General features: G+C 34.9%; 1 protein-coding gene across 1 annotated transcript in view; it reads left to right on the top strand.

Annotated features, from left to right (window-relative positions):
* The window catches only part of LOC132153254 (E3 ubiquitin-protein ligase SH3RF3-like), a 77,730-nt gene extending 70,692 nt beyond the window's left edge, over positions 1-7,038 (top strand). Inside the window, exons 8-10 of the mRNA XM_059562640.1 lie at positions 1,716-1,942; positions 5,474-5,781; positions 6,765-7,038. Coding sequence (XP_059418623.1) covers positions 1,716-1,942; positions 5,474-5,781; positions 6,765-6,933 — 704 coding nt within the window. The 3' untranslated portion in view covers positions 6,934-7,038. The remainder of the gene's footprint in view (positions 1-1,715; positions 1,943-5,473; positions 5,782-6,764) is intronic.
* Positions 7,039-15,294: the final 8,256 nt, after the last annotated feature.

Raw genomic sequence — 15,294 nt, 5'->3', positions numbered from 1 at the left:
TGTGATGCTGGTTGTGTTGATGGTGAGATGCTGGTTGTGTTGATGATTGATGGTGTGATGCTGGTTGTGTTGATGGTGAGATGCTAGTTGTGTTGATGGTGAGATGCTGGTTGTGTTTATGGTTGATGGTGTGATGCTGGTTGTGTTGATGATTGATGGTATGATGCTGGTTGTGTTGATGGTTGGATGCTGGTTGTGTTGATGGTTGATGGTGTGATGCTGGTTGTGTTGATGGTGTGATGCTGGTTGTGTTGATGGTGAGATGCTGGTTGTGTTGATGGTTGATGGTGTGATGCTGGTTGTGTTGATGGTGAGATGCTGGTTGTGTTGATGATTGATGGTGTGATGCTGGTTGTGTTGATGATTGATGGTATGATGCTGGTTGTGTTGATGGTTGATGGTGTGATGCTGGTTGTGTTGATGGTGTGATGCTGGTTGTGTTGATGGTGAGATGCTAGTTGTGTTGATGGTGAGATGCTGGTTGTGTTGATGGTTGATGGTGTGATGCTGGTTGTGTTGATGATTGATGGTATGATGCTGGTTGTGTTGATGGTTGATGGTGTGATGCTGGTTGTGTTGATGGTTGATGGTATGATGCTGGTTGTGTTGATGATTGATGGTGTGATGCTGTTTGTGTTGATGGTTGATGGTGTGATGCTGGTTGTGTTGATGATTGATGGTGTGATGCTGGTTGTGTTGATGATTGATGGTGTGATGCTGTTTGTGTTGATGGTGTGATGCTGGTTGTGTTGATGATTGATGGTGTGATGCTGGTTGTGTTGATGATTGATGGTGTGATGCTGGTTGTGTTGATGATTGATGGTGTGATGCTGTTTGTGTTGATGGTTGATGGTGTGATGCTGGTTGTGTTGATGGTGACATGCTGGTTGTGTTGATGGTTGATGGTGTGATGCTGGTTGTGTTGATGGTGAGATGCTGGTTGTGTTGATGATTGATGGTGTGGTGCTGTTTGTGTTGATGGTGTGATGCTGGTTGTGTTGATGGTGAGATGCTGGTTGTGTTGATGATTGATGGTGTGATTCTGGTTGTGTTGATGATTGATGGTGTGATGCTGTTTGTGTTGATGGTGTGATGCTGGTTGTGTTGATGGTGAGATGCTGGTTGTGTTGATGGTTGATGGTGTGATGCTGGTTGTGTTGATGGTGAGATGCTGGTTGTGTTGATGATTGATGGTGTGATGCTGGTTGTGTTGATGGTGAGATGCTAGTTGTGTTGATGGTTGATGGTGTGATGCTGGTTGTGTTGATGATTGATGGTATGATGCTGGTTGTGTTGATGATTGATGGTATGATGCTGGTTGTGTTGATGGTTGATGGTGTGATGCTGGTTGTGTTGATGGTTGATGGTGTGATGCTGGTTGTGTTGATGGTGTGATGCTGGTTGTGTTGATGGTGAGATGCTGGTTGTGTTGATGGTTGATGGTGTGATGCTGGTTGTGTTGGTGGTGAGATGCTGGTTGTGTTGATGATTGATGGTGTGATGCTGGTTGTGTTGATGGTGAGATGCTAGTTGTGTTGATGGTGAGATGCTGGTTGTGTTGATGGTTGATGGTGTGATGCTGGTTGTGTTGATGATTGATGGTATGATGCTGGTTGTGTTGATGGTTGATGGTGTGATGCTGGTTGTGTTGATGGTTGATGGTATGATGCTGGTTGTGTTGATGATTGATGGTGTGATGCTGTTTGTGTTTTCAGTGAGCAGCAGCCCTGAGCGTCCGACTGCATCTGTGACTCCGCTGCGAGTGCAGGCCAGTCCATCCTGCTCGCCCTCGAGACCCCTGTCCATGACCTCGGCCCCTCAGCCTCACACCTCCTCCTCGGGACGGCCCCTGAGACCCCTGAGCTCCATCACGCCTCCCAACGCCGGTGCTGCGCTACTGAACACAGCAGAGCTCAGACCCGAGGACAAGAAGCTGGAGAAGGTGAGTGCTGAAGACACACACACACGTCTGTTCATGAAACACTAATGTTAGGAATACATTTGAACTAAACAAAGATTCAACATGTTACTACGGCAAGCTTAACTGGAAATAAACTGACTAAAACGGAATTTTAAAAAAATTGACCTACAAAATAATTTACCTAAATACTAAAATAAAATATAAAAATACTAGCACTAGTTATCACAAAGGACAATAAATAAATAAAAATACTAAATTAACTTCTGTCGTAATTGCCACAAATGTTAGAGTGTGACATTTATTTATTTACGTACTTTACTTATTTTTTACTTATTTATATCGAGCTGCAAGATTGCTGTACTTGTTTGAAGTTTTGCACAGTTATATATTAGATATCAATTGAGAATTATTATTATTTTCATTATTGTATAATTTCACTCTGAAAAATGGAGTGTGTTTATTTATTTAAATAAATTGCAGTCTTTGGTCATCTTAAATTGAACTAAAATTAAAATTAAGAGACAAATTAAACCTAAATAATAGTATATATAAAAAATAATAAGAAGAATGAAAAAAAAAAAAAAAATTAAACTAAAATTAAAATTACACTTGTAAATAAAATTAAATCTGTGTGTGTGAGTGTGAGAATGTGTGTGAGACAGAGAGAGAGTGTGAGTATGTGTGTGTGTGTGTGTGTGTGTGAGTGTGTGTCTGAGTGTGTGTGTGTGTGTGACAGAGAGAGAGAGTGATTGTGTGTGTGTGTGTGTGAGTGTGAGAATGTGTGTGAGACAGAGAGAGAGTGTGAGTATGTGTGTGTGTGTGAGTGTGTGTCTGAGTGTGTGTGTGTGTGACAGAGAGAGAGAGTGATTGTGTGTGTGTGTGTGTGTGTGTCTGAGTGTGTGTGTGTGTGACAGAGAGAGAGAGTGATTGTGTGTGTGTGTGTGACGGAGAGAGAGAGAGAGTGATTGTGTGTGTGTGTGTGTGTGTTTGTGTTGATGTCAGAGTGTTTCTCTGAAGCTGAAGAACAGAGACTTGTCTTGATGTCTTCACCTGCTGATGCTGGGTTTTTCTTTCTCTCTTTAACTTTATAAAACACCGTCAAACTGAGTCCACAGCAGATGCAAAAGTATTTGTAAATAATGTATATAATATATTACATAAAAAAAGCTAGAATATAGACCAGCACATCTTAATTTCTTATATATATATATATATATATATAAGAAATTCATTTGAATTTTTTATTTTATATTTAATTATTTTAGATTTTTTTTTTTTTTTTTTATGTAATATAGTTGTATACAATGCAACATTTACTTCAACATTAAACAACATTAAATCAAGTTAGTTTTTTTATATTTTGTGCCAAAACAGAATATGGAAACATTTAAATGAAAAAAAATAATAATAATAATGTTGAAAAATAACTGATTTTGTAAGGCCTAAAATAGCATTTTTTTTTTAACTGAATACATTTCTTGATTTCAATAAATAAGACGAAAAAAAAATCAAGAAAAAGTCTGGAAAATTTGAAATAAATAAATCTAGGGAAAAAAATGCATTTGGGGGGGGAAATTAATCAGAATTTAGAACAGATTTTAATGGTGTCCGACACAGATTTGACGTTGGACATCTAGTGGTGACCAAACAATGACACAGTCTCAGGTGTATTGTGGTTATTGTGTTTCAGTCTGGAGGTCACGCGTGAGCTCATGTGGTAACTATGGGCTGTTAATGAACTTTTAGATCCGATACCAAGTACTTTCAAGTGTTGCCGATATCGATACCGATATTTTTATGGATAATTGTAATATGTCAGATGTGTGTAGGTCTTAAAGTGACAGCAGTCTAATACTAAACATGCTGCTGCTCGTCATTAAAAGAGTAGTTAGAGTCCCGTCATTATTTACTCACTCTCATGTTCTCCCAAACCTGTTCTGTGCAGAACACAAACGAACTAAACAGCTGTTTGTCCCTATTGACTTTGATAGCAGGGAAAAATGACTATGAACTACATTCTTCATCACTGCCTGCTCTTTACTTAAGAACCATCCAGCCTCATGCACTGCAGAAAGCACAAAAAAGTTTGATATGGGACAGTTAGAGCTGACCTTTAGCTGAGAAACACATGGTTTGCATGCTGAAATGTTGCCATTACTTTGGCTTCACAGTCAGCATACTGTACATGTAGTGAATTATTACGTCTAGGGATTCGGTCACGTGGATCAAGAGTCATGACAAGTGTAATAAATCCTGTGTTCTGCATCTGAGATCGGCTGATGGTCCTCACAGTCATCTCTCATATGCTTCTTGTCATGTCATCTATAACATACAACACAAACATGTTCTTAAAGCGGTGTTATAGACATGAAGAATTTACGATGATAGTAATCTCTCGCAGTAACACCTGATGCTTTAACTACTGTAACGAGCCTTCAATGATATGAACGATATATGAATGATTCCAGGTAACAGAAACAGATGGAGGCTAGTGAAAAATGTCTCGTATCTGAAACTATCATTAAGTCATTTAATATCTAAAAATAATTTTTCATCAACTGAATTTTTAAAACTTTACCAACTGAATATTTTATGAATATGTTTACATTTAATAGGGTCATATGCAATCAGTTTTATTTGTACCCAGATTTGTTTATGTTTTAATTTTTATGCATTCAGTTTTTGATATTTTGATGCAATTTTAATAATCAAAAAGCCTGTCTCATCAATTGAGTTCATAAAACTATAATATTTTATTACAGTTTTTACAAAAATAGGGCCCTGAAATAGATTTTTTTATTTATTTATTTTTTTCTCTGGGTTCCATTTTTCTTGATTGTGTTTTAATAAAAAATAATAATAATAATAAGTCCCTATGAAATCATTTTATTTTTCCAAAATTAATTAACATTCTCTGGATTTCATTAAAAATTTTCTGGATTCTGTTTTAATAATGTAATTCAATTTCAGTCTTTTAAAAGCATTTAATAATTTCTTAAAATTTGTACAATAATAGGGCCCTTTGAAATCTGTTTTTTTTTATTTCAAGGAAAAAAAAATGTATTATGTTTTAATAACTTTCTAACAATTTAAAAAAATTCTGAAAACTTTAGCAATAAAATACTTTATTATTTAATTTTAGAAATTATTATTTCATTAATTTAGTTCATTTTTATTTATTTATTTATTGTTTTTACAATAATAGGGCCCCCCAAAAATACCAAAAATTCAGTTGTGCTTTAATTTTTCTGGATTCATGATTTTATAAAAAAATGTATGATCAAAAACAGTGGTAATCAAAGGATGGCATAAAACATTAACTTTAAATTAATCTTTTAAACTGTAATGGGTGCACAATGCATGGAAGAACATCCGTGTGATATTCCTTAGAAAAATTACAATTATAATTATTATTACTGAGAGAAGTACATTCTGCTGTACAATAGTAATACATTTCTGTCATCACTTATATGAGTCGAGCTGTTAGAGCGTGTGAGAGTGATTCTTCCAGCGTCTGGATCATGCAGATGTGTTTGTGACTGTGTCTCACAGAAAGAGAAGAAGAGCAGCGGTCTCCTCAAGCTTCTCTCCGGAGCTGCAGCTAAGAAGAAGTCTCGTTCTCCTCCGTCCATGTCGCCGACCCACGAGTCGGTGCAGGGGGCCATGGCTGGGGGTCACGGACGAGCCGGGTCCTGCCCCATCGAGAGCGAGATGCACGGAGCCATGAGCATGGAGCCGCTGCAGAGGAAGAGCGGCTCGCTGGACCTCAGCTTCTCTGTGTCTCCTCCGGCGAGACAGTCCTGTTCCTCGTCCTCACCACTGGCCGTCCGGCCCGAACCCAAGCCTTTATCCCGAGAGAGGCGAGTCCCTGCTCCTGACCACCAGCACAACTCAAACACTCAGCACATTCAAGATCAGAATCACATTTGAATGCATGACTTTAGGATGTAAAGATGAGATTTCGGTGCTGTTTTGGCGCCCTCTTGTGGACTGAAATATCTGGTGCGTTTACTAGTATTGAAATTAGTCATTATTATCTGAAGAAGACAAAAATCAATGAAAGAAGTCTATTTTATTTGATCAACCATACAGTAAAATACTAAAATATTATTAGAATGTAATCAGCTGTTTTCTGTGTGAATCTGTATTAAAGTGTAATTTATTTCTGTGATGCTCCGCTGTATTTTCAGCATCATTCCTCCAGTCTTCAGTGTCACATGATCTTCAGAAATCATGAAAATATGAAGATTTACTGCTTGAGAAACATTTCTGATTATTATCAATGTTGAACACAGTTGTGCTGCTCAATATTTGTGTGGAAACTGATGCATTTTATTTCTCAGGATTCACAGATGAACAGAAAGTTCATTATAAATGTCATTACTGTAATGCATCCTTGATGAATAAAAGCATACATTTAAAAAATGTTTAAATCCTACTTACCTCAAATTAGTATATGACTATTTCCAAAAAAAGTGTTTCTTGAGCAGTAAATCATCATATTATCATGATTTCTGAAGATCATGTGACACTGAAGACTGGAGGAATGATGCTGAAAATACAGCGGAGCATCACAGAAATAAATTACACTTTAACACAGATTCACTTATTTTAAACTGTAATGATATTTAAAAATGTATACAGTATTTTTGATAAAACGAACACAGATGTAGTAAGCATAAGAGAAGTTTTACTGAACATTTACTAAATTCGAACCCTTGTGCTAATTAACTGTTATTTTTGTGGAAGACAGAAGCAGATATTCCGGTTCTGGTTTGAGAGTTTGGTGTTGTGTGAATGTTGTTATCATCCTCTGAGCGTCTGGTGTTGTGGTGTGTCTCAGGTACCGTGCTCTCGTCCCATATCCGCCACAGAGCGAAGCCGAGATCGAGCTGAAGGAGGGAGACATCGTCTTCGTGCACAAGAAGCGAGAGGACGGCTGGTACAAAGGGACGCTTCAGCGCACCGGCCGCACGGGACTCTTCCCCGGCAGCTTCGTGGAGAGCTTCTAGAAGAGCACAAACACCAGCCGACCGTCTCCATCTCCAGAGGAATCTCCTGATGAAGACGAGCATCTCTACTGCCATCAGATCCCGCAGAGAAGCTGCTCCTTCAGTTCTGTAATCTGAATGATGATGTGATCTATAGCACGTGAATGTGAATGAAGAGTGATGCGTCTCACAAAACCTGCAAGAGGGTCATATCTCACACCAAAATCAACAGAAAAAATATTCAAATAAAAAAAAATAATTACGTCAATTTTTTTTCAATAATTATCATACAAAAAAAAATATATATATTATTTAAGTCGTAAAATATTAATACGTCAGGTTAGTATTAGTGTAGTCATGGCTTTATGCTCATTCAAATAAAAAAAATAATGCATTACAGGAAATATGTTAAATGTGTTCAATTTGTTTAATTGTCACAATAATATTATATATTTTTTTATTTATATATTATTAAATTATATATATATATATATATATATATATAAAATGCTCATCACGGCTATATTAAAATATATATATATATATATATTTAATAGTATTATTTCTGAAGATCATGTGACACTGAAGACTGGAGTAATGATGCTGAAAATACAGCGGAGCATCACAGAAATTATATTTTAAAATAAGAAAAATATTTGATCCATTTTTAGATTGTAATAAGTAACACAGTATTCTTGATCAAATAAAGACAGTCTTGGTGAGCGGAAGAGTCGTTTGATTTGTAGTATGTAAAATTTTTCTTTCTTTTGGTTTTGGACTGAAAAATGACCCGGACAAGTTGTGCTGAGATTGGCTCACGCTGAGATTTATAATGGAAGTATGTTTACAGTGAAACTCTTTGTGAAAACTAGTTTTATTGGTTTCTATGCCGGTTCTGTCTTTCCCAGAGAATCATGGGATGTGCATGCTGGTTTCTGGACATGATCTGTCTCTAGTTTACTGAGCGTTGCTCTCGAGGTCTGATCTCTGTTTCTGCTCCTCAGCTCTTTTCACCTTGATTCATCAACTGTTCATGTGCTCAGTGTGCCAGAAACAGACTTTACACGCGTTACGATCATATTTAATGTGCTCTTCTGTTACTGAGGAGGATTCAGATATAAGCATCAAACACTTGAACTATAACTCACTCAGAACTGCTGCTCTTTCATGATCTGAAAGAAGAAACTGACCGTAGAAGAATATGGTTCACCCCAGGGTTATTATCGTTTACTAAATCTAAAATATTGTTAATATTATATACCTAATAATATATATAAGCAGATTTGGTAAAGTCGGCTTGAAATTACACTTTGAATTCTTTTCTCCAATATGAGTGAAATGGTTTTTTTTAACAAAAAAAAAAAAAAAAAGTAGGACGGGGTTTGTCAGGAATTGATTGGAGCATACTTTTTTTTTTTTTTACTGATAAATAATTTATAATAAACACTGCAGTAAAAAATAAAAAAATAAAAAAAAATTATCAAATTTGATTTCATGGTGACTTTAAAGCTAAACAAGTCAAATATAAATGTTACAAATTTTAGATATGTTGCATTGAAAGATAAGTGAAATATGTTTGCAGCTGAAGCACTAAAATTACCGGAAATGGAAAAATAAAAAAACATAAAAAGAAAAAAGAAAAAAGAAAGAACTAAAAATCTAATAAAAATCACAAAAGCAAATAAATAATTGAAAGGAAAATTCAAACTGAAATAAAAAAAAAAAGCTGTTTCAAAACATTAATAAACCAACATGAATAATTAGCGAATGGTAATATCACTGGTGTAACTGGTGAGAGTTTTGTTCCTGTCCTTGTGTAGAGTGTGTTTCTGGCTGCTGAGCATCATCATGAGGACTTATCTACATTAGAGGAGCTGCTCTTCAGCCAACAAAACATTAAAATGCCAATTTTTTTCAACAACAAAAGAAAAAAAATGCAGAAAACAGGAAGTGCTGAAGATGTAAATTCATTAGAATGATGGCCTCTTTTACAACTGCTTCAAACTCTGAGGCTTTCTCTGCCAACATCATTTTTTAAATCTGGTTTTAAGTGAGTTTTTTCATTGGTGTTAAATGAAATACGCCGTCTCTCCTGGTGCATGTGTGCTGGCGTGTTCTTGTGTGTGAAATCAGTCCGGAGACGGCAGCTTACAGGACGTGTTCTTGTTCTGTTTGTACTGTTCTGATGTGCAGACGCTCTAGACTGACGCCGTTGCATTGCATTCCACCGTAGGACACCATCAGGAATATAAACATTCAAGTGTGCAGATGTTTTTAACACACGCACGTGTCCTATGAGAACTATGGAAGCCCATTTCCACTGAATAAAAAATTTTAAAAGCTAATTGCGACACTTTATCTTGCAATTCTGACTTTTTTATCACAATTGGTAGTTTATATCTCACAATTCAATTTTTCTAACAATTGCAAGTTTACATCTCGCAATTCTGACATTTTTCTCGTAATTCTGACTTTATCATATTTCTGACATTTTTCTCGCAATTGCGAATTATCTCACAATTCTGATTTTCCAACAATTCTGACAATTTTCTTGCAATTTTGAGTTTACATATTGCATTTCTGACTTTTTTTCTCACAATTGCGAGTTTATATCTCACAATTCTAACCATTTTCTCATATTTCTGACTTTTTTTTTGCGAGTTTAAATCTTGCAATTCCGATTTTCCCACTTCTGACATTTTTCTTGCAATTGCGAGTTTATATCTCACAATTCCAACCTTTTTCTCGTAATTCTGACTTTTTTCGCAATTAAGAGTTTATATCTCACAATTCAGATTTTCCCACTTCTGACTTTTTTCTTGCAATTCCAAGTTTACTTCTGGCAATTCTGATATTTTTTCACAATTCTTACATTTTTATCACAATTGCTAGTTTATATCTCACAATTCAATTTTTCTAACAATTGCAAGTTTACATCTCGCAATTCTGACATTTTTCTCGTAATTCTGACTTTTTTCTCATATTTCTGACATTTTTCTCGCAATTGCGACTTATCTCACAATTCTGATTTTCCAATAATTCTGACAATTTTCTTGCAATTTTGAGTTTACATATTGCATTTCTGACTTTTTTCTCGCAATTGCGAGGTTATATCTCACAATTCTAACCATTTTCTCGTAATTCTGACTTTTTTTTGCAATTAAAGAGTTTATATCTCACAATTCAGATTTTCCCACTTCTGACATTTTTCTTTCAATTGCGAGTTTATATCTCACAATTCCAACCTTTTTCTCGTAATTCTGACTTTTTTCACAATTAAGAGTTTATATCTCACAATTCCGATTTTCCCACTTCTGACTTTTTTCTTGCAATTCCAAGTTTACTTCTGGGAATTCTGATATTTTTTCACAATTCTTACATTTTTCTCGCAATAGCGAGTTCATATCTCGCAATTCTGATTTTCCCACAATTCTGACTTTTCTCTCACAATTCTGACATTTTTCTCGCAATTGGAAGTTTATAAATTGCAATTCTAACTTTTTTCTTACAATTGTTTTCTTACAAAAGTTTATATAGCTCAATTCTGACTATTTTGTTCACAATTGTGAGTTCACATCCTGCAATTCTGATTTTCTCACAATTCTGATATTTTTCTTGCAATTGCGGATTTACATATTGCAATCCTGACTTTTTCAAACAATTCTGACTTTTTCACGCAATTCTGATTTTCCCACAATTCTGACATTTCACGTAATTTCAAGTTTACATCTCGCAATTCTGACTTTTTGCTCAAAGTTGCGATATTCCCACAATTGGGATTGCAATGCAATTGCGAGGAAAAAACTCCATTTGATACTTTTTATTGAGTGGCCGAATCAGGCTTCCATAGTAAACGGCCCGTTACACTGCAGGCTGAAGCACAGAAGAAGCATCTGAAGGTGCTGATGATCTTATTGAGACACATTTCTGGATCCGTAGAGGATACGGATGATTGAGTCGAGAGCACATGGATTGTTTCCACATGATACAGCATTGAAGTCAATGTTCTTGGATGCTGGTTCTTCATAAGCACAAGATGATTCATCCACCAGTGACTCCTGGCTTCGTTTCTATTTCTTTGGATGGATTCTTACAGTGTTTTTAATCTCATGGTCTGTATGTCGTGCTCTTGTATCAAATCATTATGGATTTGATCATGGTGCCATCTCTTTCTCACTTGGAGTTTCGGCACAAGTGACATTTTGCTCGCCAAAAGACAAGCACACGTTGGTCTCCATGTTGGAGATGAAGGACAGTCATGGGTTCCTGCTTCTGAAAAGAGGAATAATTCACCCTCAGATGATCATTCTGCCATTATTTACTCACGCTGTGATGCTATTTTTACACAAAGAGGGGGATTTCTGGCGTGCAAATCTTGTTTTGTGCTTAAAATAACATCATAAATAATCAGCATGAGCTGATCGTACATTGACTGCATTGAATGAAGAAGCTCTATATGATGACATATTTATATGCTATTGGTGCTAGATTGGAGATGTTGGGGAATATTTCCTCAAGCACTTGTTCTCTGGAATTTGACATTGTTTTCACTTACACATTGTCTTATACTGATTAAGATGATAATGTGGTTTGTTTCGTTGTTTGTCAAGTACATTTTAGCAATAAATGCCTTTGACTTAAACCACGATTCATGGAGTTATTGACACACAGTAAACCCTCATAAGACAGCTCTCTCTGGGAATCTGCTGTTTGTCTCATGCACATTAAATGAATCCCTCAGAACAATTATTAATCCAGTCACAGCGTAATAAGAGTCGATTCCACTAATTGGATTCATTACTGTTGGACTGATTACTAATTGGAGAAGTGCTGTTTAACACAGAGGTCGCTCTGCAGAGAAGCATCTGCGTTTCATTGAAAACAACGACTTTTAATGAAGTGGTTCCACTCATCTCATGGTGATTTCAGCTCTGTTCTTTATTAAACTAGTACCGTGTGAAGACTTTTGCTCTTATTGGATCATGACCTGTCTGTTTCTTTCTCAGCTGTTTCTATCTCTCTCTCCATGTTTTCCGCATGCTCCATCCTAGAAGTGTCACATCTCTTCTCCCGAACGGAGTGTGGTCTTGTAATTGGAAATTTCAAATCTTACGCAGCAGACTGAAGTAACAAACCAATTTCCCGCTGAACGCTGAGAAGAGTCGCTCAAGACGGCTGTCAAAGCCTGACTATCTAAATGCAAATGCAGACGATTATTCCAAGGTTATTCCATTCACTCCAGGCCACACCACACTCGAGATTCCCCCCAAGACACAGGAAGTGACCACGATCCCGGGAAATAATTCAATGATAGTCCAACAGCGATGAAAGGTATCTCATCTGCGTCAATCTGAGTTTATGTCCTAACAAGCTGCGACAAGCAATGCGTGAAAATGTCATTTTGTTGGACACTGCTTTGTATTTCAGAAGGCTGACCCGTCCACACTGAACACTCATTGAACCAAAGTATATTCATCATCAAATACGGACAAGGAGAGCTGAGAAATTCTGGATTTTGACAAAACCATCACAATGATGGCTTCTGGAAAATACAAGGTGGTTTTTTTGGGGGGGAACATATGCAGCCCATATTTATGACACATTATGAGAGTATTCTTAAGGCGTTATAGTGAATGCATAATGTATTATATAAATATAAAAAACCGCATAATATGTCGTGTCATCTCATGAGTAATCATAACAAGTTTTAATGTATTAGAATATTTAGTTATTAGTGGTTATACCTTTTAAGATTATTTATTTTACACAATGAATACAATGCATGGATTATATTTCCCGTTGATTATAAATAATGTATTATTAATCTTATATCTTGCCTTTGTTAACTTGTTACTATTATAAATAACAACAATAATAATTAAAAAAAAATTGTTTTAAACAGCCGTGAGATCAGATATCTGAATGTGTAATATTGCACATCTGATTTTTAAATAAATTTAATCTTAATCTAATCTAATCTTTAATCTTAATCTAAATTCACTCCTGTTGAATGGGTATATAACAGAAATATGCAGAAAAATATACATTAATAATGGACATTAACCCTTGTGGATGTCCTTAGGACATTTTTGTCTTATTTAATTTAGCCTGTTTTAATGCTAAACGAATTTTATTTTTACAATTATTTATTTAGAAAATGTGTATGATTTTATTATTCGGTTTTACCACCTTTGACATCAACAACAGAAGATTTCGTAACTGTTTGTCCATTTAAAGAGCTCAATTCTGTTTCTATTAACTGATTATTAGTTTGTGATATTTAGTTTTTTATTGTAGAAACTACTTTTCTGTGAAGCTGCTTTGCAAAGATTTGTATTGTAAAAAGTGCTATTCAAAAAAACATTAATTGAAATAAATTAACAATGCTTTTAGTTTGTGCATTAATCTAGCAGATTGAGATGATTTACGTGAATGACACCGAACACCTCGTGCGTAAGAGAATAACAGCTTCAAACAGGAACTTATAAACAGTTGAACTAATAAAGACGATGTTTTCATAACTTACTGATCTCGATGGTAAACTCGACAGCTTCGTCCAGACTTCTTGAAGTAACGTTGCTGGAAACAACTAAAATATTTAAATCATAGTAAATTTCGCAATCAAGTTTATATCTAGCAATTTTAACTTTTTTCCTAATAATTTCACATTTCTCGCAATTCTGACTTTTTTTCCTCGTAATTTCGAGTTTATATCTAGCAATTTTTTCTTTTTTTACCTCTTAACTTCACGTTTATATCTCACAATTTTTTACGTTTTTCCTCGTAATTTCACGTTTATATCTTGCAAATTTTACTTTTTTTCCTCTTAACTTCACATTTATATCTCACAATTGTTAAATTTTTTCTCATAATTTCACGTTTATATCTTACAATTCTGACTTTTTTCCTCGTAATTTCGAGTTTGTATGTTGCAATTCTGACTTTTTTCCCCCGTTATTTCACGTTTATATCTTACAATTCGGACTTTTTTTCCTCATAATTTCACGTTTATATATCTTACAATTCTGACTTTTTTCCTCGTAATTTCGAGTTTATATCTTGCAATTTTTACTTTTTTCCTCATAATTTCGAGTTTGTATGTTGCAATTCTGACTTTTTTTTCCCGTTATTTCACGTTTATATCTTACAATTCTGACTTTTTTTCCTCATAATTTCACGTTTATATCTCGCAATTCTGACTTTTTTTCCTCATAATTTCACGTTTATATCTTACAATTCTGACTTTTTTCCTCGTAATTTCGAGTTTATATCTTGCAATTTTTACTTTTTTCCTCATAATTTCGAGTTTGTATGTTGCAATTCTGACTTTTTCCCCCCGTTATTTCAAGTTTATATCTTACAATTCTGACTTTTTTTCCTCATAATTTCACGTTTATATCTTACAATTCTGACTTTTTTTCCTCGTAATTTCACGTTTATATCTCGCAATTCTGACTTTTTTTCCCCCGTAATTTCACGTTTATATCTTACAATTCTGACTTTTTTTCCTTGCAATTCTGACTTTTTTTCCTCGTAATTTCACATTTATATCTCACAATTCTGACTTTTTTTCCTCATAATTTCACGTTTATATCTTACAATTCTGACTTTTTTTCCTCGTAATTTCACGTTTATATCTCGCAATTCTGACTTTTTTTCCCCCGTAATTTCACGTTTATATCTTACAATTCTGACTTTTTTTCCTCGTAATTTCACATTTATATCTTACAATTCTGACTTTTTTTCCTCGTAATTTCACGTTTATATCTTGCAATTCTGACTTTTTTTCCCACGTAATTTCACGTTTATATCTTACAATTCTGACTTTTTTTCCTTGCAATTCTGACTTTTTTTCCTCGTAATTTCACGTTTATATCTCACAATTCTGACTTTTTTTCCTCATAATTTCACGTTCATATCTCGCAATTCTGACTTTTTTTTCCCCCGTAATTTCACGTTTATATCTTACAATTCTGACTTTTTTTCCCCCGTAATTTCACGTTTATATCTTACAATTCTGACTTTTTTTCCTCATAATTTCACGTTTATATCTTACAATTCTGACTTTTTTTCCTCATAATTTCACGTTTATATCTTACAATTCTGACTTTTTTTCCTCGTAATTTCGAGTTTATATCTTGCAAATTTTACTTTTTTTCCTCGTAATTTCACATTTATATCTTGAAAATGTTACTTTTTTTCCTCGTAATTTCACGTTTATATCTTACAATTCTGACTTTTTTTTCCTCGTAATTTCGAGTTTATATCTTGCAAATTTTACTTTTTTCCTCATAATTTCGAGTTTGTATGTTGCAATTCTGACTTTTTTTCCCCGTTATTTCACGTTTATATCTTACAATTCTGACTTTTTTTCCTCATAAT

This window comes from Carassius carassius, chromosome 11, assembly GCF_963082965.1.
Source record: "Carassius carassius chromosome 11, fCarCar2.1, whole genome shotgun sequence".
Classification (NCBI taxonomy): Eukaryota; Metazoa; Chordata; class Actinopteri; order Cypriniformes; family Cyprinidae; genus Carassius; species Carassius carassius.
Note: the sequence above shows the minus strand (reverse complement) of the source record. Positions and strands in the feature narration are given on the sequence as shown.